The sequence below is a fragment of the Littorina saxatilis genome, linkage group LG4 (genome assembly GCF_037325665.1).
Source record: "Littorina saxatilis isolate snail1 linkage group LG4, US_GU_Lsax_2.0, whole genome shotgun sequence".
NCBI classification, from domain to species: Eukaryota; Metazoa; Mollusca; class Gastropoda; order Littorinimorpha; family Littorinidae; genus Littorina; species Littorina saxatilis.
Window position 1 is genome coordinate 58628288 of NC_090248.1, and position 23171 is coordinate 58651458.

Genomic DNA, 23171 nt, shown 5'->3' on the forward strand with positions numbered 1-23171 from the left:
TGCTTGTTTGTTGTCTCTCAGCGTTGAACAAATGCTGTGTGTCTTGCTTGTTTGTTGTCTCTCAGCGTTGAACAAATGCTGTGTGTCTTGCTTGTTTGTTGTCTCTCAGCGTTGAACAAATGCTGTGCGTTTTGCTTGATCGTTGTCTCTCAGCGTTGAACAAATGCTGTGTGTTTTGCTTGATCGTTGTCTCTCAGCGTTGAACAAATGCTGTGTGTTTTGCTTGATCGTTGTCTCTCAGCGTTGAACAAATGCTGTGTGTTTTGCTTGATCGTTGTCTCTCAGCGTTGCATTTAAATGCTGAACGTTTGCATGTTCGTTCCGTCTTTCAGTGTTGAGTATACGTATTGTTGCCGTGTCTGTCTTGTGTGTGAAACAGAGCCAGCAGGAACGAGATAGGCATACATAAGAAAGGAGCCGTAGGTGCTAGTTACTACTGAATCGAAGTTGTGGGTAAACGCTAGGTAAGACTGATTGAAGGATTGTTTGGTGCTTTGTTTGATGGGTTTGTTACTTGCTTTTCATGTATTATAGTGTAAAATAAAACCTTGTAACTGTTTCCTATGAGTTATGGTGAACATCACTGTACGTACGAGAGGTGAGCGTGAACATGCGTGTGTCGGTGAACGAACGTAAGTGTGTGAGCTTGCTTTCGTGTCATGTATTGTAACTTCTGCCTCTCCTTGACTGTTGTGCTGTAAACATGTGTTGTTAAAACTGTACTGTACGTGGCAAACTCTAACATCCAAAACACACATCACAATATTTATGTAACGCACAGTCTAGATCACTAAGAAACACACAGGGTTTCCTCTGAATACCGAGGTCGGCTAGTATTGTAGGCACATGTATTGAACACAACGCGAGGCATAGACTAGACTGATTGTGCAGCTACATTACAATAGGGCCAGAGTAAAGGTGAGATAAAGAGTTGCTCTCCTCGGCAATCTTCAGCCTCCCCCTGAGAACAATTAATGAGGATACGGACCCTCTCTAGGGCTCCGGTTACAGTTCTCTTCATGTTTTGGTATCGCTCAGGAAATGTTCTTTCTTCGAATGGGACAAGCAGACGAACTTTTGCACCCGTGTTCCAACGTTAAAAACTGTATGAAGTTCAGTTTTCTGGGGCAAAATAGTGTATGAAACCGCTGTATGTTCTTTAAATTGATGAGATGTGTGCATTTGGTTGCGTGTGATCTGTTTATAAAATGAAATATTGTCGAAAACTAACCCTCGGATTGCAGTCTTTTGTCCAAGCAACTCAGTTCAGAAAATTTGGAAGGGGAATTACTCTTGTCGCCAGACAGAGTACGAGAGTTACTTGCCTTGGGAGGTTGCTTGCACTCATTAAGAGATTTAAAGTGAGTTTCTCTGCACTGATCGTTAGATTTGGATTTAGAAAACAACCAAACTCATGGATTTTATATGGAGATTAATGTGTTCAAGCCTGTAGTTGCCAGTTTAAATGCAGTATGTTTGTATTGTTTGGTCTAGAGATGTATATTTCGTACATTGGAGCGTTCGGAGCTTTTCAATCGCTAAAGTAGTTCCCTCAAATCTAACTCATCAACCTGTGAGCTATCAAGGATTCAGGCCCGTTGTTGGGTAAGTGATTTTGGTTGTTAGGTAAGTTACCGAAAAATAACTAGCCCTACACGTTTACAGAGAGAAAGAAGCAGAGGGGGGAAATAAAGCTAGGTTCTGCGTGTCACTCAGAATCAAAGTCGTACTTATGCTCAAACAGTTTCAACCTCAACCTAAATTTATCATCAATAACAACAATAACAATAATAACACTTTATTGTCCATTAAAATATGACATAAAAATGGACTTTTTTTCTTTGACACACCCTGCCTGCCTGTAAACGATGATAACGAATATGCGTAGATAACAACATGTGGAACATTATAAGATGTGTGATGGGTTGTTAACAGACCAGCTTTTTTGTCGGTCCGAGGGGGAGCATATCGTCTTTTGTTTCATATTTATTGACCAAGGCAGAAGGCCGCGGTCAATAAATATAAAATAAAAGTCGATATGCCCCCCGAGGACCGACAAAAAAGCTGGTCTGACAACAAACCACCAAACATCGTTTTTTTTCATCATTTTGGTAGTGAGAAGATAAGTGCACAATCAACACAGGGAGCCATGCTTTGAAACACGAGTTCCGTTTTGATAACCACACGAGTTTCATTTTGATAACCACTGGCAATCAAAGCTGGCGTGTGAAAGCAACTTTCTGTGTTTTTGAGTTCATAAAATGTTGGGATGAATATGTCAGGTTTGAGGATGCACAGTTCTGTAGGTTCATCTCGGTATTCCACCCTCTCGGCTTTCACAGAAGATTTGCGTCGTGCAGCGAAGGAAAGAATCGCGATCTTGTTTCCGACTCAGTGCCTCTTTGTTTTTCGTTAGACCTGTCATTCTTGTCGATGGCCAGATGTCTGCTCCAGCCCCACTTTCTTTCGGCGTTCCTCAAGGTTCAGTACTCGGTCCCATCCTTTTCATCATGTACACTAAGCCCCTCTCCACACTGATTCAAAACCATTCTGTTTTAAATCAGTCTTTTGCTGATGACACCCAGCTGTATAAACCCAGTCCCCCTGCAGAGACACATTCCGCCATCCAGACCATTCAGACATGCATCACTGATGTTAAATCTTGGATGGTCGATAACAAACTTAAGCTGAATGATGATAAGACTGAAGTCTTGCTGTGCAAAAAGAAGAACACTACATTTCCCTCTCCCCAACCTGTTTCTGTTCAAATAGGCAACACCGACATTCTTTTCTCACCATCAGCTAGAAACCTTGGATTCACCCTTTCATCTGACATGACCCTTAACAAACATATATCTTTAGTCTGTAGAGCAGCTTATTTTGAGCTTCGTAAGATCAGCACCATTCGCCACATACTCTCCTCTCAAACAACTAACACTCTTGTCTGTGCCTTTGTTCTTTCTAAACTTGACTACTGCAACTCTCTTCTCTCTGGCTGTCCTCTGTACCTCCTGCATAAACTACAAAAAGTCCAAAACTCGGCAGCACGCCTCATTCTGAAAGCACGAAAACGAGATCACGCAACACCACTTCTTCACACACTGCACTGGTTACCTATTCAAGCCCGCATTGACTACAAACTGTCCACCCTCTGCTTTAACTTCTTTTCTGGCTCGTCTCCTGCTTACTTCTCTGAACTCCTCACCGTCTATTCTCCAGCAAGACAACTCCGTGCCTCTTCTGACTGTCGCATCCTCACCATTCCACACACCAAAACCAAAACATACGGACAACGCACTTTAACTTTCTGCGCACCCACACAATGGAATTCTCTACCCTTTCACATCCGCCATTCTCAGTCACCCCAAGCATTCAAACGAGCACTTAAAACGCACCTCTTCAAAAAATACAACCCCTGATTTTGTTTTCTCAGTCCATCAGTAGGCTACATGTAGTGTATTTGTTGTTTTAGTGATAATGTGATAATATATATAAACATCAAGGGCTGTTTTCAGTATTGTTGATAACATGTTCTGTTTGATTAAGGGTATTCAGCTGGTATTTCCTTGTTTTCACTACCTATTTTATTCATGTTTTTATTACTTAGTTAGTGGAAGAATCTTTTGTATGTATGTTTGATGGTGTATGCTTTTAATTAAGCGTTGCTGACTATGAATGTAGATATGTAAATGCTTGTATAACTGTGTTTTAATTTTAAATGTGTCAAGCGCAAAGAGCATAATTGAAAAGTTATGATGTTGCGCTATATAAATGCTCATTTATTACATTTAGTCAAGTTTTGACTAAATGTTTTAACATAGAGGGGGGAATCGAGACGAGGGTCGTGGTGTTTGTGTGTGTGTGTGTGTCTGTCTGTCTGTCTGTCTGTGTGTGTGTAGAGCGATTCAGACTAAACTACTGGGCCGATCTTTATGAAATTTGACATGAGAGTTCCTGGGTATGATATCCTCGGACGTTTTTTTCATTTTTTCGATAAATACCTTTGATGACGTCATATCCGGCTTTTTGTAAAAGTTGAGGCGGCACTGTCACACCCTCATTTTTCAATTAAATTGATTGAAATTTTGGCAAAGCAATCTTCGACGAAGGCCGGGGTTTGGTATTGCATTTCAGCTTGGTGGCTTAAAAACTAATGAGTGAGTTTGGTCATTAAAAATCGGAAACTTCTAATTCATTTTATTTTTTTACGATCCAAAAGCAATTTCATCTTATTCTTCGTCATTTTCTGATTCCAAAAACATATACATATGTTATATTTGGATTAAAAACAAGCTCTGAAAATTAAAAATATAAAAATTATGATCAAAATTAAATTTCCGAAATCGTTTTAAAAACTATTTCATCTTATTCCTTGTCGGTTCCTGATTCCAAAAACATATAAATATGATATGTTTGGATTAAAAACACGCTCAGAAAGTTAAAACGAAGAGAGGTACAGTAAAGCGTGCTATGAAGCACAGCGCAATCGCTACCGCGCCAAACAGGCTCGTCACTTTTGCACTAGCGGCGGACTACGTTCAGTTTCATTCTGTGAGTTACACAGCTTGACTAAATGTAGTAATTTCGCCTTATGCGACTTGTTATTATTATTATTATTATTATTCTGCTTGCTCGGCTTTGTTAGATGTTTGCATATTTTGTTGCTATTTTCTTTGCTTTATTATTATTTCTTATTTGCGCTTCCTTTATCGATACGTCTTGTGCACGGGTCAAAATGTGTGTGTCAGGGGTCAATTGGTTTGAACGTCTGCATGTGTAACGAAACACAGATACACGTACTCCATGACTTTGTAAGAAGACAAAACATATCGGTAGGTTTCATTTGTTTGTGATGAATTTATGACCTTTCATGAAGTAGTTTTGTTTTTGGTTTACTTTTGCCAGTTTGCCAGTTCGTTTTTGGAACTTTGCAAAGCAGTGTCGTGTCATCTGTTTAGGTCTGGGGAAACGCCAATGAAAAGAGCCGAAGAATCCCCGAGCGTTTCCATTGGGTTTGCTTTTGATTATCCATGTATAACCTAGCTGCTTCCTGCTACTATGGTAACCGGGGATTTATTGCATGGGGAACATGAGATTTATTTCCCAGGTGCTTGTGAATGAAAACTCGTGAAAATGATGACAAAATTTTATATCCTCAAGAACAAGGTACATACCGGCACAGATGCATTGAGATAGACTTGGTTCATTCCATTGGCGGAGCGTCCAAGGTTGGACAAGCCCCTGGCCACCGTCTCTTCATCCAGGACACCCCCCGGTGAGAGCTGAATTGTAAACAAACATAAATTATATCAACTGCCATGTGGTCAAACAAACACTTCATTTCTTAACTTTTTGTGACATATTTTAGGTTTTGTGAAACTCTTTGAGCAAACTTTGTCATTCACAAAATTAATGTTACACATGCTAGCTCTAATTTTTCAGATTAACATTGTCAATGCCTTTTTCCACAGCTGTCTTTTGGTTTATATTAGTTAAGTTTGTGCAGACAATTGCAGTAGGCCCTGAAGCCCATCATATGTCCCATATATATATTTTTACATTTTGTTTTATTTGCAAAAAAATATATTATCATTCAAACTATAAAATTTAATGTGGAAACAAGAAAGTTGATTTCTCAGATTGTAATAATAATGTATTGTATTGTATTGTAAAGGAAGTGAATCATCATTGATAATTTTCTGCACATTTAAGGTGCAAAAACTATGGCTTTATTTTCAAATTAGTAGTATAGTTTGGGACTGGCGTTATCGCCTAAGCCTTGCGGCCCATAAGTTTGTCCCATTCTCTGGTTGCGTACAATTGGAGTTTTACTTCTTTACTTGTCAAAGTCGACGAATCTTTCTAGAAATGTTGTGGATTTTTCCAGGAGATTTTAAAATTGTTAGTACTTGATGCAAATTTGAACGTATCTGTATGAGGATTCCAGAACGGTTCCACCCTGTTACTGAGCATGTTTTTCTTGTGATAATTAGTATTACAGTGTTGTATAAGGATTTAACTTACATGATAATAACTGTTTCAATATAAACACAAACACACACACACACACACTTGAATACTGTTGTAAACAAACCTCTTGTGTGTCATCTTCATCATCCACTTTGGCAGCAGGCTCACATTCTAACATATCAGCCGCATCGCCCACATCAGGTGACTGGCCAATATCGTCCAGAGTCAGTATATCAGTGGCTGGCACTAAATTGTCTGGGTCAGCATCCATGTGGTAATACTGACCCTCCGGCTGAGGAGTATCAGTGATCGTATCAGAAACTCTATAGTCTCTGATCGAATCCACTCCGTCCGCCATTTTGTCGCGCTGCTATGGCGACTTTTCTGCTTCGGGCTGAATGACATTTTGAGCTGGTTTATTATTTAACCTTATGTTGTTGTTTTTATGATAGTTACTACAAATATTTCTTGCGCAATTTATTCAAGCAGTTTATTTTTAAAATCCTAAACTCGATTAAAGAAGATACTGGCTGCTGCTGAATATTGTTTTTGTAAAAATAAAGAACGGTATTTTCTGAGAACAAATCTTACAAAAATGCTGATTAAAAAAACAAACAGCAAACTCGGTATTTTTAATTAGTGTATAAAATAGCATATAAAATGCACAATTTTTCTTTGGAAATATGCATTTGTTTTTGGCTTAAAGATGTTTAAAAGAAAAGTTCTGTATACAGAGAGTCATTTCCCCTGATTTAAGGTCATTGATAGAAAGCATGGCGACCTTCATCCTGCGGCGTGCACTTTCGTCACAAAGTTTAGCTTTCCCGTCACTGGCGAAAGTCACCATCGACACTTTGCAATGCAATCGTAGAACATTTCTCACCTCAATATACCGTTCTGCCGCTGCACCGGCAACGAAGAAGCTTTTCAATCGAGCCAAACCGCACGTCAACATCGGTACGGTCGGTCACGTCGATCACGGAAAGACAACCCTGACTGCGGCGATTACGAAAGTGTTATCGGAGGACTCTAAAGCAGATTTCAAGCGCTATGAGGACATCGACAAGGCCCCCGAGGAGAAGGCTCGAGGTATCACCATCAACGCAGCTTTGGTGGAGTATGAGACGGAAGAACGACACTACGGCCATGTGGACTGTCCCGGACACGCCGATTACATAAAGAACATGATCACAGGTATGTATGGAACCCTTGTCCGCGGTCATCAGGCCTTTTCAGCGGAACACGTACCTCACAGCCAAATATTCGTTACACTTCCAATGTCATGATTCAAGCTAGGGCTCTGTACATTTTGTGATGTCTTTCTGACATTTGGTTTTGCAAATTATGACATTCTTCTTCGGAAGGCTTTATTCGGAGTTCAACTCCGAATAAAGCGGCGATCTTATTCGGAGTCGACGCACCTCCTACATCCCTCTCTGACACACCTTCTACATCCCTCTCTGACACACCTCCTTCATCCCTCTCCGACGCATCTCCTACGACCCTCTCTTCTGCACCTCCCATGTTCCTCTCCGATGCACCCCCTACGTAACTCTCTAACACAACTCCGTCCCCCTCTGATGCACCGCCTGTGCCCATCTCTGGTGCAACTGCGTCACTATCTCCAATATAACAAATTCCTTGTCCAATGAAATCAGATCAAAAACTGTTGAAAGACTCTCAATATGTCTCCTGCAAGAAGCCTCTCCGAGCAATAGCAAAAATGATTCAAGCTTGCTGGTGACCTGTCGTACCAACAAGAACTTTTCTTCTGGACTTGCACACTTCGGAGCAGGAAAAACAACATGCTGTTCAACTCCGAATAAAGCGGCGATCTTATTCGGAGTCGAGTGCGAATAAGATGGCCGCTTTATTGGGAGTTGGACTGCGAATGAGTTTTTGAGTTTTTCACAAACAGCACGTTCTTTTCTTTCTCGAACGCTTTCAAAGACCTTTCAAAGTCTGCAAAAGACGAAAATCGTCCCCCCAACGAAATGCTGCAGTCATCGGTAACCATCTTCCGGTTTTGACTTCCGGTCGGGTCGGGTTTTTACGAGTGCGCACCCAGCAGACTCCGAATAAAGTCAAGTGATTATTAAAATCGGAGTTGGACTCCGAATAGTCACTTCGTTCTTCTTCACAATCACATACTGAGGAAATGCCTGTACATGGCAACTATCCTCGTTGGACACCAGAGTGAAAGATAAAGTGAACAGTGTACCTATGGGACTGGGTGGCCGAGTGGTAACGCACTTGCGCTCGGAAGCGAGAGGTTGCGTGTTCAGGCCTGGGTCAGGCCGCAATTTTCTCCCCCCTTTCCTAACCTAGGTGGTGGGTTCAAGTGCTAGTCTTTCGGATGAGACGAAAAACCGAGGTCCCTTCGTGTACACTCATTGGGGTGTGCACGTTAAAGATCCCACGATTGACAAAAGGGTCTTTCCTGGCAAAATTGTATAGGCATAGATAAAAATGTCCATCAAATACCCGTGGGACTTGGAATAAAGTAAAAAAATTCCATCTCACACGGCATTAAGTCTCAGGAAACATGAATACACGCATGCAGGGGAAAAAAAAAAAAAATGGGTAGCGCCGTATGTATGGCAGCTCGCTTTCCCCAGGGAGAAAGCAGCCCGAATTTCCATGAGGGTAACCTCACTGGACTGTAAATCTTATCCAATCCAATCCAATCCATGAAAATAAAAACATTACTTAAATTATTCATTGATTGATGCCGTTTTCAACTCAGAGTCAGATTAATCTGTAGAATAGATTACAAATATTTGGAATGGTACACATATATATTTGTTCACTTATTAAATTGCACAGAAGTGCAATGCCAAGGCACTGCATACCCCCCGCGGAGGATAAATCACCTCTCTCTCTCTCTCCCCCCCCCTCTCTCTCTCAAACACACACATACACATGCACAAACACACACACACAAACACACATCCACATAAATATGCACACACAATCACACACACACCTGTGCCCCACATAAACACGCAAACACACGCGCGCGAGAGAAAGCCCCAAGAGAGGGAGGGGATGTCGTCACGGTGCATTGACATAAATCGTGACGTCCTCCACTTGCGCGAACATTATTGCTGTAGTCTCGAAAATTCTACCTACTAACAAAGCGGCCCTGGGTGGCGTTGGATCAAAAATCAAAGAATTTGTTGGCACTCACCGTATTTAAGTTAGAATAGTATGTTCCCAATTTTTCGTGAACTTCCATCCCCAACTGTAGCCCGAGTTAGGGCACAAAGATTCCTTCTTTATCATGTATTATCGGCATTGAAAATTTCTCAAGTTGATTACAGTATAGCGTTCGTGCAATACCTTCAGCTTTGCTGGGATAATTGCTGAAGGTGCATGAGAGACAACTGCACCTCTGGAGTAAACTGTCTTTTCTGTTTTCTAAGTACACCTGCTCACACATGTGCCCTTACTGTCCAATCCTCCATGTGACATGGAATTCAAGTTATCAAGAAGCATGTGGATTTCTAGTACACATCAAGCTGCATAAACAGCATTACTCATTAGTTTCATGATGATCCAGATTTCCAAAAACATTCTCTTTTGCGTTGCAGAGTAACTTTACTTGTATTTTTAACTACAGTATTTGTCGTCTTAATGGATGCTCGTTTCCACTGAATGATTCACTGATTTGCAATAACCAACATATTCCCGTGTGAGGTTCACTGTACTATAGAGTGAATCTTAAACGGTCACTCTTATTTTAATATGCGACGTCAATTCCACAGGGATAATTCGAAACTATGCTTAGTGATTAGTCCTACTGTATGCTTGTATAAAACATATGTTCAAACTTGTTTCCACAGGTACAGCACAGATGGACGGCGCTATACTGGTCGTGGCGGCAACGGACGGCACCATGCCGCAGACCCGTGAGCATCTTCTTCTGGCCAAGCAGATCGGCATCGCCAAGCTGGTGGTGTTTGTGAACAAGGCGGATGCTGCCGACGCGGAGATGTTGGAGCTGGTGGAGATGGAGGTCAGGGAGCTGCTGACGGAGTTTGGCTACGACGGTGACAACACCCCCGTCATCATCGGCTCGGCTCTGTGCGCGCTGGAAGACAGGAATCCCGAGCTGGGCGCCAACAAGGTGCGAGAGCTCCTACAGGCAGTTGACACCTACATCCCGCTCCCCGTGCGCGACCTTGACAAGCCCTTCTACATGCCCATTGAGTCCATCTTCTCCATCCCGGGCCGCGGCACGGTGGTATCCGGCAAGCTGGAGCGTGGCGTCATCAAGAAGGGCGCCGAGTGTGAACTGATGGGCTACAACAAGTCCTGGAAGAGCACCATCACCGGCATCGAGATGTTCAAGAAGGAGCTGGAACGCGCCGAGGCCGGGGATCAGCTGGGAGCGCTCATCCGTAACGTCAAGCGTGACGAGCTTCGCCGCGGCGTGGTGATGGGGAAGCCGGGCAGCATGACCATGCACAACCACTTTGAGGCCCAGATCTACCTGCTGAGTAAGGAGGAGGGGGGCCGCGCCAAACCCTTCACCCCCTACTTCCAGACGCAGATGTTCTGCCACACGTGGGACCAGCCCGCCTTGCTGGAGATTCCCGACAAAGACTTGATCATGCCGGGCGAGGACGCCAGAGTCATCATGAACCTGCGTAAGAGCATGGTCATCGAGAAGGGAACGCGCTTCACGATGCGAGACGGCACCGGCACCCTCGGCTACGGCGTGATCACTACTCTGCTGGCTGATCGCGCCGGTGAAGATCTCGAAAAGGAGCGCATTGCAGCTCGCGAGAAGAAGAAGAGCAAAGAGTAGATTTGAAACCTAACACTAGTGACAGGTGCAGATTAAAACTTTTCGAGTGACCACAACTCATTATTGAGTACAGTCAAGGCTGCGTTTGAACAGACTTTTATCAAAGATGACAAGTGTCGGTCCTGTTTGAAATACAGACTTGATATATGGAAAGGATTGTCTTTGTGAGTGTGATATTGTAATGTGTGCATTGAACCGTAGTTTACTGCACCATTTAAAATATAAATAATTGATGGTGTGGTTGAGAGAGGCAGAGCAAGATGTGGTTGAACATGTGTGTGAAAGAGTGATTGCTCTGACCAAGTAATTGAGGGTAGTTGGGGGGGGGGGGGGGGGGGGGGGAGTTAGAACAAACCTGTGTATTTTAGGCTTTGAAATGTTTACACAAGATGTATTGTTGTTGTCTTCAACTTAAAGCGTTCTGTTCAGATACTTGTCTGAAATTTTCTCCGAATCTGAAAGCAATAGAGGCTTTTCTAAGAAGCGAAAGAGCTAGGTGATTGCTTAGGTCTCGGACATGAACTCGCTCTCTGCTCTCAGATGTTTATACGTTAAAGACACTTTGGCAGATTGTAAGCAAAGACGTTCGAACTGTGAACCAAGTCTTATTCCATTGTTGAATTTGACATGATTGCAGTATATATGTGATCTGTGTAAGCCTATCTTCAATAAATCTGTGTTGTGTTCATATGAACTTTTATTGACATTTATTTGTTTTGTGTTTGAATGATTGTTATTACTTTTATTGGTTTATTACCAGCACTCTGCCCTGCAAAGTACTAAGTAGATCTTATTCGAGTTTAAATCATCATATTTATGTTACACTCTAAAGAAAAACAGCTTATTCTTGCATGTTTGTTATGGAGGCTTCAAAGTATGATGTAAGAATGCTTTTCCAGCAGTTAATGAGATGAGAATTTTTTCATTTAGTGTAAAACTCCAAATACTGTGAATTAATTTGTCCCTTTCTGCTTCTCTTCACTTTAGTTTCTAAGCAGGTTTCAAATGAAAGGCATATGTTCAGTCAAACAATTGTTCTTGTAGTTTCTTATGAGACATCTGAATGTTGTATGAAAGAGAATAAAAAAAAAATTCACCACGCTTGTGGCAGTTGACTGTTTCCATAACTGTTTGAGTGAGTGTCACCCCCCGCGGGTTAGGGGGAAGAATTTACCCGATGCTCCCCAGCATGTCGTAAGAGGCGACTAACGGATTCTGTTTCTCCTTTTACCCTTGTTAAGTGTTTCTTGTATAGAAAATTAGAATATAGTCAATGTTTGTAAAGATTTTAGTTAAGCAGTATGTAAGAAATGTTAAGTCCTTTGTACTGGAAACTTGCATTCTCCCAGTAAGGTCATATATTGTACTACGTTGCAAGCCCCTGGAGCAATTTTTTGATTAGTGCTTTTGTGAACAAGAAACAATTGACAAGTGGCTCTATCCCATCTCCCCCCTTTCCCCGTCGCGATATAACCTTCGTGGTTGAAAACGACGTTAAACACCAAATAAAGAAAGAGTGTCAGTAAATAGACAGTTTGTCATGTTTCTTTCCTTCTTGGTTTCTCTTTCATCTTGTCCTCTTCTTCATCATGGTGTGTCACTCTGAACTACTTCTGTACTGAGAATTGTGTGTGCAGGCACATGTGTGTGTGCAGGAAAGTACCAAAGTAAATCACAGACCAGGGAACCCATACGATTTCGCCGTATTTTGTACGCGTGATTATCTACAATACGATCAGTACGCTTAGTTGAAAAATAATACGAGAAAAATTCCTACACTACTTTTCTTCACAAGCATATCCCGAAGCCAATCCACTATTTTGGCACATGATTACAGTTGTTATGAGTAAACATTGAAAGAAGCATTTGTTTCAAATGTATTAGTATACTTGATGAACGGTGCGACGGATGCCTGGGAAGCATGTTTGAATCATAGATGTTCAAATGTGACCCTCCACCACGGGATGAGTCGCATGTCACCTTTGCATGATTTTCATATTTTTACATTTTCCTAAAGAGTTTTTTATGCTCTATCCAGTGGTGAAAACCATTTTAGAAAAGAGCAAAAACTGTTTGAGTTATAAGCCTGTGACTAAGGAGATCCTCACACTGTTACCAGACACTCCCCGGACTTAAGCCTAGCGCAGAACCGCGCGAGGTGACATGCGACTCATTTCGTGGTGGAGGGTCACAAATGCTGTGCGGACTACGCTCATTTGTCTGAAAATACACCAAGTGCAAAACAGGGGTTCCCAGGTCTGAAATCATCACTATAATGACTACAATGTTGGTAGTACAACACCAGAACTTGCTCAGTACTTTGTAACCAGGGGAGGCAACTTCTGTTATGGCACAAGTCCTCATCAGTCTGTTCAATGTTACCCCAGTGGGGGACAATGGCAATAGGATAGAAATTTCCTTGCATGCATAGAACTTCTTTGATTTCTTAAATAAATATTTTGGCATTTTTCTCAGTTAAAAGTAGTAGCAGAAAAACATTTGGATGGTTGGTAATCGTCTGCAATAAACATTTACAGCAGCTTCTTTGTCCGAAAAAGGCTATTTGGGTAAGAAAATAGATGTAAGAGGGTTTCCAGTTTTGGTCACCATCTCGGATCTGGTCAGGCCTTTACTTGAAATAAGAACACCCTTCCACTTGGACACATGCCAAAACTCAGCATCCCGACTAGAGACGCATATCATCTCCTAGAACGATGGCAGCAAGTAGTGATCATGCGACTACGAACTGGTCACTGTCGCCTCAACGCCCACATGTTCAGGAAGCTGAAGCTGACCCCATCACCAACCTGTCCCTGTGGTCTGGAAGACCAGACTCCAGAACATATCTTAATGACATGCCCCCAACTCAAACCAATCAGAGACAAAGTGTGGCCAGCATCAGTCCCTCTCCGCACCAAACTCTATGGGAGCAGACAAGACCTGGAAGCCACGACGTCATTCGTCTCGCAGACTAAACTGATGGTGTGACGGCGAACGCAAGAAGAAGAAGAAGAAGCATCCCGACTGTTTCCTGTGCTGAGTTAGAATTTGTTGTGATACATTTTCTTAAAAAGCCACCTTAGTGGTTTAAAAAAAATTGATTCATAAAAAATGCCCCTCTGCACAAACAGTTCCCATGGTGTTGATTTTTGGTATGTGTCCCGGACAGGCGCAGTGGCGTGGTGGTAAGACGTCGGCCTCCTAATCGGTAGGTTGTGAGTTCGAATCCTGGTCACTGCCGCCTGGTGGGTTAAAAGTGGAGATTTTTCCGATCTCCCAGCTGGGCAACTTATGTGCAGACCTGCTAGTGACTTAACCCCCTTCGTGTGTACACGCAAGCACAAGACCAAGTGCGCACGGAAAAGATCCTATAATCCATGTCGGAGTTCGATGGGTAATGGAAACACGAAAATACCCAGCATATGCTTCCTCCGAAAGCGGCGTATGGCTGCCTAAATGGCGAGATAAAAACGGTCATACACGTAAAAAAACACGAGTGTACGTGAGAGTTTCAGCCCACGAAAGCAGAAGAAGGTATGTGTCCAAGTGGAGGGATGTTCTTATCCAATATAACAGCCTGGACAGATCTTCTTCTTCTGCGTTCCAGAATTGTCTGGTGACGTGTGAGCTCGTTTGCCCATTTGGGTTCCCCACACTATACTCTGAGAGCATAGTCAGCTTCACTCCGCTTTCGTTGAGTAGGCATGCTGGGTATTTTCGTGTTTCCATAACCCACCGAACTCTGACATGGAGTACAGGATCTTTTCCGTGCGCACTTGGTCTTGTGCTTGCGTGTACACACGAAGGGGGTTAAGTCACTAGCAGGTCTGCACATAAGTTGACCTGGGAGATCGGAAAAATCTCCACTCTTAACCCACCAGGTGGCAGCGACCGGGATTCGAACTCACGACCTCCCGATTAGGAGGCTGACGTCTTACCAACACGCCACTGCGCCCGTCTCTGGCCAGATCTGAGATGGTGACCCAAACTGTGTTTACAGGAAGGAGTGTGCCTTTAAACAGGATAGATATGGGTACATCCCACATTCTTTCACTTTTAAATGTACAACTTCTTCTTCTTCATCTTCAGTGTTTGATGATGGTTGTGTCTAAATTCGTTGGCCCTTGATGTTGACAAAGTGGGCTGTCAGTCTGAGGTCCTGGGTTAAATGTACAACGACATTCATGAAGTATTTTTCCCCATAACATTATTATCCCATTGCTTGAAAATGTGGATGGCTTCTATAGCTACCAGCTAGACGAATCTTGAAAGAATATGGCCAATTACTTAATTCTGCCATAGAAATTCAAGGTAATCATGCAAGCTAGCTTTAGTGATTTTCTGGTCAGCGCTATCTAATCGATCGATACTCTTGTGCTGAACGTGTCAAAAAGCAAACACTGGGTAAATACACCAAAGCCAAGGCCACAGGCGCCAAACACAAATATTTATTTCTTCTCTTTCAGTCGGTTGCTTGCAGTCGTTTGAATTTTTAATATTTTTTTGAATAGCCTACAGTTTTGAAGAAAAAACCCATCCACCACCACTCATCTATATAATGATCATATGTATCATTAAGTTGAAGATCACATGGTGGGGAAGGGGTGGTTTTAATCCTATTTTTGTGTTGAATGTGTGTTAATGCATGTACTAATAGGTAGTGTATTTCTTTCTTACTGACTTTTCGTTCCCTTTCTCGTCTAAAAATGCAGAAGGTCTGCAGAGTTAACAAATGAACTTGAGGCGTAGAGCATTACCATCTCCCCCGCCCCTACCCCCGTTTACCCCTCCCCCTGCTTTTGGGGGAGGAGGGTGTTGTCATCTGTCTTTCTTTCTTTTAGCTTTTCCTTCTCTCTTCTGTGTATGTATTGATGTAATTCTATTATTATGCCCTTTTTACAATTTTGTAGAACTTAATTTTTTTTTAATTCTCTTTTCTTATCTTTAATCCTTTTTACATTTGATTTTTTATGGCTTGTTTGTTGTTTGGTTGTTGTAGTCGTGTGTGTAATTATTTATTGTGGTCTTTCTAACTTTCTTCGCATTAATTTTTGTTTCCGTTTTATATTGGTTGCATTAAGCATTTTTCATCTATCAATATGTTCCATTGTATTCTTCTTTAGTGGATACAGGGACCTATATTTAGGTCTATGGTGGATATTATATGTTTTGTATTTGTTTAAGGACAGGTTGTTAGACAAGGCAATGTGCCTTAAACCGTTATCCTTGTAAAATAAAGTTTGTTCGTTCGCTCGTTCGTTCTCTCTCTCTCTCCCTCTCCCTCTCTCTCTCTCTCTCTCTCTCTCTCTCAAGCGCCTGTCCGTAACTCAACACCAAAGCACGCGTCCTTATCCGCACAGCCCGCTCGAGCCGAGAAGTGCAGGGAATAGGGGTTAGAGAGTGGAGTGGAGAGCGGTCTGGTCGTTGCTAAGAGCTCCGGCGTCAGTCAATAGCCGTAGTCAAGCACCCGAATCAAGATGGCTGCCACCCCGCTTCAATAACACCCCAACTTGTAACCCACAATTATGCCTGTGCGCGAACTTTCTGCCATGTAAAACAAGGTGAGTCGGGACTTTTCGGACTTTTTATGCACGCAAAATGTTTTCTCTTTCCTTGACAGACTTTCACGTTGTCTTTTTATGGCTGCAGTTCGTCTGGGAGATGATGGTTGATTGAGTACTCTCCCTGTCCTTTTATGAGTTTTAAACGTGCCTGAGTGAGAAGAAAAGTTATCAGATGAACTCGGCGAAGCCTCGGCGACGTGTCTGTGTGTTACTTAACTCCCCGTTCTCTCGCTAATACGTCCTAAAGTGACAGGATTAAGTTTATGCTCATCCGCTCTCAACTGTTGGTAGTTACAGCAGTGACTGTGAATGACTTTATCCCCTTGTCTGGCGTTGGTTTCATGTTTTGCTGAGTGGAGTATATATATTTGACATGGCGTCTTATAGTGGTGAAATGTATATTTTCATGATATTATTAAGCATTTTTGTGTGTGTTTTTATGCACCATTGACTGATAAATATACTTAAATAAGGTGTTAAGTTTGATGCATTATTATAAGGTCTCTCACAAACATGGGCATGCACACACACACACAAACGCATATGCATATGCATGGTTGTTCTTGTGCAGAAATGATGTACAGTTCAGCACTAAATAATATATGTTAAAACAACAGGTACACACACACACACACACACACATTCACAGTGACACACACACACACACACACACACACACACACACACACACACAGTGACACACACACACAGTGACACACACACTCACACACACACACACACACACACACTCACACACACACACACACAGTGACACACACACACAGTGACACACACACACACACACACACACACACACACTTAGAGCCAGTCCAACAAAACAGTAAAACAGACATGTATATCAAGAAAAACACAAATGCAGAGATTGTGTGGATTATAGATGACAGTGTGGAGGGATCAAGTGAGCATTGATTGCTTTTCTTTCAGTTTTTTCTTTTTCTTTTCTTCTTTTTACATTTAGTCAAGTTTTGACTAAATGTTTTAACGTAGAGGGGGAATCGAGACGAGGGTCGTGGTGTATGTGTGTGTGTGTGTGTGTCTGTGCGTGTGTGTGTGTAGAGCGATTCAGACCAAACTACTGGACCGATCTTTATGAAATTTGACATGAGAGTTCCTGGGAATGATATCCCCGGACGTTTTTTTTCTTTTTTTCGATAAATACTTTTGATGACGTCATATCCGGCTTTTTGTAAAAGTTGAGGCGGCACTGTCACACCCTCATTTTTCAATCAAATTGATTGAAATTTTGGCCCAGCAATCTCCGACGAAGGCCGGACTTCGGTAGTGCATTTTAGCTTGGTGGCTTAAAAATTAATTAATGACTTTGGTCATTAAAAATCTGAAAATTGTAAAAAATATTTTTTTATATAAAGCGATCCAAATTTATGTTCATCTTAATTATTTTACATCATTTCCTGATTTCAAAAACATATAAATATGTTATAGTTGGATTAAAAACAAGCTCTGAAAATTAAAAATATAAAAATTATGATCAAACTTAAATTTCCGAAATCGATTTATAAACAATTTCATTTTATTCCTTGTCGGTTCCTGATTCCAAAAAAACATATAGATATGATATGATTGGATTAAAAACACGCTCAGAAAGTTAAAACGAAGAGAGGTACAGAAAAGCGTGCTATGCAGCACGGCGAAACCACTACCGCGCTGAACAGGCTCGTCAGTTTTACTCCGTTATGCACAAGCGGCGCACTACGGTCATTGTGAAAAAATGCAGTGCGTTCAGTTTCATTCTGTGAGTTCCACAGCTTGACTAAATGTAGTAATTTCGCCTTACGCGACTTGTTTTTCTTGTTTTCCTTTTTTTTCATTTCATAATTTAAACAATTTAGACTCATCACTTAAACAAGGTGACTGTTACCATGTTGTCGCTGTTTCAGGCAGTCACAAACTGTGCCAGGGAGGGGGGATGACTGTCTCAGACACTGGTTATCAGCATTGACTGAAAAGGGAACAACTAAACAAAGGAAAACCTGCTGCTCTCCCTTCTTCCAGAGATTTCTACAACTCAAAGAAAGGAACAAACAGCTGCCAAGATGGGGTCAACCGACGACGACATATTCTTCTTCCATCAAACCAAGTACCGCACTGTTCCAAGGCGGTTCCGGAAGTTACCGGAGGATCTTCCGGAGAGCCTGAAGTTCGCTCACCTGAACCCGAAGGTTGCCGCCTACCTAGCCAGCAAGGAAAAGCAGAAACAAGAGGAGGATCTATTCGGCGATGGCATGGGCAAGAAGAGTCTCATGCCTGAGATCAACACGGCTTTCATGTCCATCAAGAATCGCCTTGACAGCTCCCTCTCTAACGACGAAGACTCCCAGCGCTATCTCTTTGAAGAGGCCCGTGTGAACGCTGGGACTGTCCTGCAGCAGCTGGCTAAGATCATCTACAACTACGAGGAAATCGCCAGCCACATCCCTAAGAGCCTGGAGTACCAGCTGATGTGCGGTGTCAAGGAGCTAACTACGGACGTCATCATCGTGCACAGGGAATGGCAGACGTACGCCATGAAGGAAGCCCATGCCAAGATGATGGCGTCGGCGGCGGAGCCTCATAGCGATGACGACGACACCGGAGGCCCGGGGAGTGTCATCGATGACGGACGCTCCACTCGCGCTCCCTCGGTCTCCTCCACTGTCGCCGAGTCTGGTCCGCCGCGGGGCGGCAAGAAACGCGTCTTGTCCAAGGGGGGTCAGGGACTTCCGGAAATTTGTGAATACGGTGAGACAGACATTTCTGGTGATCCTGCTCGTCGTCGAATGGACAGCCGCCTGTCGCTGAGTTCTCGTGCAGGTGGACGTCAAAATCGACGATCGATACAGATGGATAAAACCTCAGGTAAGACATTTTGTGTGTGTGTCTTAGACTGCTAGCATGTTATTTGGTGATATGTGTAGAGTTTTGTGTTTAGTTAGAAGGCAAGCATAATATCACGTGGAGTGTGTGGATATAGATGGTGTGTATGATAGAGAATAATGGCTAGTTCTGATAGTAGATCGATGTATGCAAACAAGCAGTGAAATGTTCTGGTTGACTTATTTTTTTAAGGCCAAACAAAAATATATGTTGGTTTAGCGTAATGGGACCAAAAAAGTAGGTCAATTTTTTAAATTTTATCTTTTAATTATTTTTTAAAAAATTCAGTCGATTTTAAAGAAGGTGTCCTTACTTAGTCTCGGTATGGTTCGCAAAATATGCCAAAAGTTGGTGTGTTTTTTTAGAAATGAAAAAAAGTGTTAGTGTCGGCGGCAAAAAATAGGGTCGGTCGGGTTACCCTAAACCAACATATATTTTTGTTTAGCCTAACATGTTTTACAAACACAAATCTTCAGAAATGTTATCAGAATTAAACGGCCATGTACATTGGCATGGGCTAAGTTTATAAGTGTGAAGAAAATGTTTCTCATTAGTAGAAATATTAGAGCAAAGAAAAGTGGCTGGTCGATCATTTTAGAGATAATTTATCAGCAGCCATAAACATGAGCTGTTTTTGATTACTTGTCTACTCAAACAGTATTGGCCTTAATTAACCGGTAATTACCGGTACTTTACCAGTTGAAATAAGAAAATACCGGAAAAAAATCGGCTACCTACCGGTTGATTTTTTTAATTACCGTATTTTTTTCGCTGGTAAAACAACAAAACCAGTACTCTGAGTTGGATGCTTACTGGTTCCAATGACCAGCCTACCGTTTTTTTCTGGACAGTTTGCATCATAAAAGTTTGTGTACCGGTTTGAAAAAATACTAGCGCCATCATTGTCAAATAGTCAGCGCTTCCTGGTATCTATTCAAACCACTCAATAAAACTTACTTGGTAAAAATCAAAGTTGAAATTGGAAAACTATAATTCATCTGCATATAATAGACACTGACAAGAAAAGAAAAAGAAAAGATGTGCATCATGTGTTGTTGATTGCCGGCTGTATCTTTCAGTGATAGAGTCTTAGAATCTAAGTGCAGGTGTTCGATTTACCCTCATTTATTTTATCGCAAGTCAGAATTAGAGATATTACAGGCATGTGTCCGACAGATGAGAAGGATTAACGGCCTAGCTAAATCAGTACAGTATTGCAGTCTGTGTTCATGGGCTTAAAGTTAAAAGTCTCGCCTTTTTACTACCCAAGAAAGGGATTAACTTAAGTAAGCTAGAGCTCACCAGACCATGACAATCTCACAGTGCGAGCGGCGTGAACACTGTAAGGCTTCGCCTGCTTTTTACTCAACGTAACATTTACCCAGCTTATACCTGTCACGGTTTATTGAAAGATCAGGGCCCAATAGACCATGACCAATGAAAGGCAGATGAAGATTACCTGGTCAGTTGACCGTGACTGAATGGGATCTGAGTAGAACAATTAATGTGCAATGAACTCCCCATGTGAAGACCTCCCAATTGAAGACTCCCCGGGGCGGGGATGTAGCTCAGTCGGTAGCGCGCTGGATTTGTATCCAGTTGGCCACTGTCAGTTTGAGTTCGTCCCCACGTTCGGCGAGAGATTTATTTCTCAGAGTCAACTTTGTGTGCAGACTCTCCTCGGTGTCCGAACACCCCCGTGTGTACTGACACGCAAGCACAAGACCAAGTGCGCACGAAAAAGATCCTGTAATCCATGTCAGAGTTTGGTGGGTTATAGAAACACGAAAATACCCAGCATGCTTCCTCCGAAAACGGCGTATGGCTGCCTAAATGGCGGGGTAAAAAAACGGTCATACACGTAAAATTCCACTCGTGCAAAAAACACAAGTGTACGTGGGAGTTTCAGCCCACGAACGAAGAAGAAGAAGAAGAAGACTCCCCCTCCCCTTTTTGGGGCCGTATTGTTTTCTGAGAGTTTTACTGTTTATAAGACCGCCCTGATATGGCCCTTCGTGGTCGGCTGGGCGTTAAGCAAACAAACAAAAACTGTTTATAAGACCTATCAATTGCTATGAATTCTGTCTTTATTAAGAACTTATTTTCTCACATTTTTGTGAGGTCTGAGAAAGGTTGTGGGGGAGGGGGAGGGACAAGTTACATTTTGTGGTTATGATTCATCGAACCCTTTAAAGGTGTGGAGCCCAAGTGTATTCACCAAAATGTAAATGAGCTATTACAGTTAATTGAACAAAATGTTGTTCAAGAAATTGAGAAAAAATATTTGTATAATTTATTAACAAAGTTATGTGCAAAGTAGATCATGCTAAGGAGGGCAAGCATTTTCTGGCTAAATAATTTTTTTAAGTCAAATATATATTTTCTAGCCTTCTTTTGTTTTTTTGCTGTTATTTTATTTAGTAATTGTCATTCGTTGTGCCCTTTTTTAGCTTCGGATCATCCCTTCAGCTTTGAATGTACATGCACCTCCTATGTCCTGAAGTTGTCTGTCGATCCTTCCTTTATCTGGCCATGTCAGTGTATTGCACCCACACCCACTACCCTCTCCTTTCTCACCCCCCCCCCCCCCTAAAGATCAGAGACCAAGCAAAATATTGCAAAGATAAAAACAAATACATAAAACTACAAGTATCGGTACATGTATTTGTGTCAATAGCGCCATACACACACCTGACTATAAAAGTTTCTTTTGGTCTCTTTGTGCCTTTTATGTAAGCCGTTAAGAGCACTCTTTGTGCCTAACTCCGAGCGATAGAGCAACGAGTGAGAAGTATATGTTTGCTTACGGCTTGTAGGGGCACATTTTGCACTCACCTCTTGTTCACAGCGCCATTGGTTCTTTTCTTTCCCTTGATCCCAGTTTAAATACAGGTCCATGTTTATGAGACAGCTTGAACAAGTCTATCGGTCACTAGTGTAGGCTGAGTCTTTATCTTAGGATTTATATCTCCTTATAATGAAGGCGGTTTTAGCGATCGGTGCTCTTACTCACGCATGTTGAAATGGAACCAGTTCTTTTCATTTTGACAGACAGCCTATTCCAGTCAGTGTTTCACTTGAGTAAACATACACCTCCCCACCCACCAGCCCATGTCAATCCCCCCCCCCCCCCTTCTCTTTACTATATATATATATATGTGTTCCCTTTATCCACTCAAGTCGGCCCACTCAAAACGTTAGTTTCAGGGCTTAGAATGATTCATCAAATACATCTGTATGTATTATCAGATGGATGATATGAAAATAACTGTAGCTCAGAAATATACTGTATGTATTATTTATTGAGGCAGTAGAAGTTTGATGTTGTGGTGTGGTACATTATAGTGCTTTAGCATAATAAGGGACAATTGCAGAAATAATCATTTTTGAAAATGGCCACACACTATATGTGACCCTCCACCACGGAATGAGTCGCATGTCACCTTTGCATGATTTTCATACTTTTACATGTTCCTAAAGAGTTTTGTTATGCTCTATCCAGTGGTGAAAACCGTTTTAGAAAAGAGCGAAAAGTGTTTGAGTTATAGCCTGGGACTAATTAAGGTGACCCTCACACTGTTACCAGACACTCCCCGGACTTACATTAAGCTATAGCGCAGAACCGCGCGAGGTGACATGCGACTCATTTCGTGGTGGAGGGTCACATTTAATCCTTTATGTACAGTGGTACCCGTGATGTGATGTCCCTCCAATAACAGGCCACCTCTCAACAAAGGACACCTTCAGTTCCTAAAAGATCACCGGCAATGTAGGGACACTTTGGTCCAAAGGGTATTCTTTTATCACAGGTTACCACTGTAATAAGAAATCTGAGTAGCCTGATGCTGTAATAGATATATGTGGCACATGTATACAACTGTGTTAGTAAAAGTGTTCAAAAATACAATACAGTGGAACCTCCCTTTAAA

The 23171-nt window shown here is 42.1% G+C and overlaps 3 protein-coding genes across 7 annotated transcripts in view; 2 read left to right on the forward strand and 1 right to left on the reverse strand.

Annotated features, from left to right (window-relative positions):
• LOC138965191 (leucine-rich repeat and guanylate kinase domain-containing protein-like) overlaps nucleotides 1-6350 on the reverse strand; it is a 40026-nt gene extending 33676 nt beyond the window's left edge. Inside the window, exons 1-2 of the mRNA XM_070337310.1 lie at nucleotides 6095-6350; nucleotides 5175-5282 (exon numbers count right to left, since the gene is read on the reverse strand). Of these exons, the coding sequence (XP_070193411.1) occupies nucleotides 5175-5282; nucleotides 6095-6328 (342 nt within the window). The 5' untranslated portion in view covers nucleotides 6329-6350. The remainder of the gene's footprint in view (nucleotides 1-5174; nucleotides 5283-6094) is intronic.
• A 373-nt stretch (nucleotides 6351-6723) lies between these two features.
• LOC138965194 (elongation factor Tu, mitochondrial-like) lies at nucleotides 6724-12233 on the forward strand. The gene is made up of 2 exons (XM_070337314.1): nucleotides 6724-7164; nucleotides 9816-12233. The coding sequence occupies exons 1-2, from the start codon at nucleotides 6744-6746 to the stop codon at nucleotides 10781-10783; spliced, it is 1389 nt and encodes a 462-aa protein (XP_070193415.1). The 5' UTR covers nucleotides 6724-6743; the 3' UTR covers nucleotides 10784-12233.
• Nucleotides 12234-16209: 3976 nt separating this feature from the next.
• LOC138965195 (uncharacterized) overlaps nucleotides 16210-23171 on the forward strand; it is a 57515-nt gene continuing 50553 nt past the window's right edge. For all 5 annotated transcript variants that reach the window (XM_070337315.1, XM_070337317.1, XM_070337318.1 and 2 more), the window contains exons 1-2: nucleotides 16210-16344; nucleotides 18267-19224. In XM_070337315.1, coding sequence (XP_070193416.1) covers nucleotides 18423-19224 — 802 coding nt within the window. In that variant the 5' untranslated portion in view covers nucleotides 16210-16344; nucleotides 18267-18422. The remainder of the gene's footprint in view (nucleotides 16345-18266; nucleotides 19225-23171) is intronic.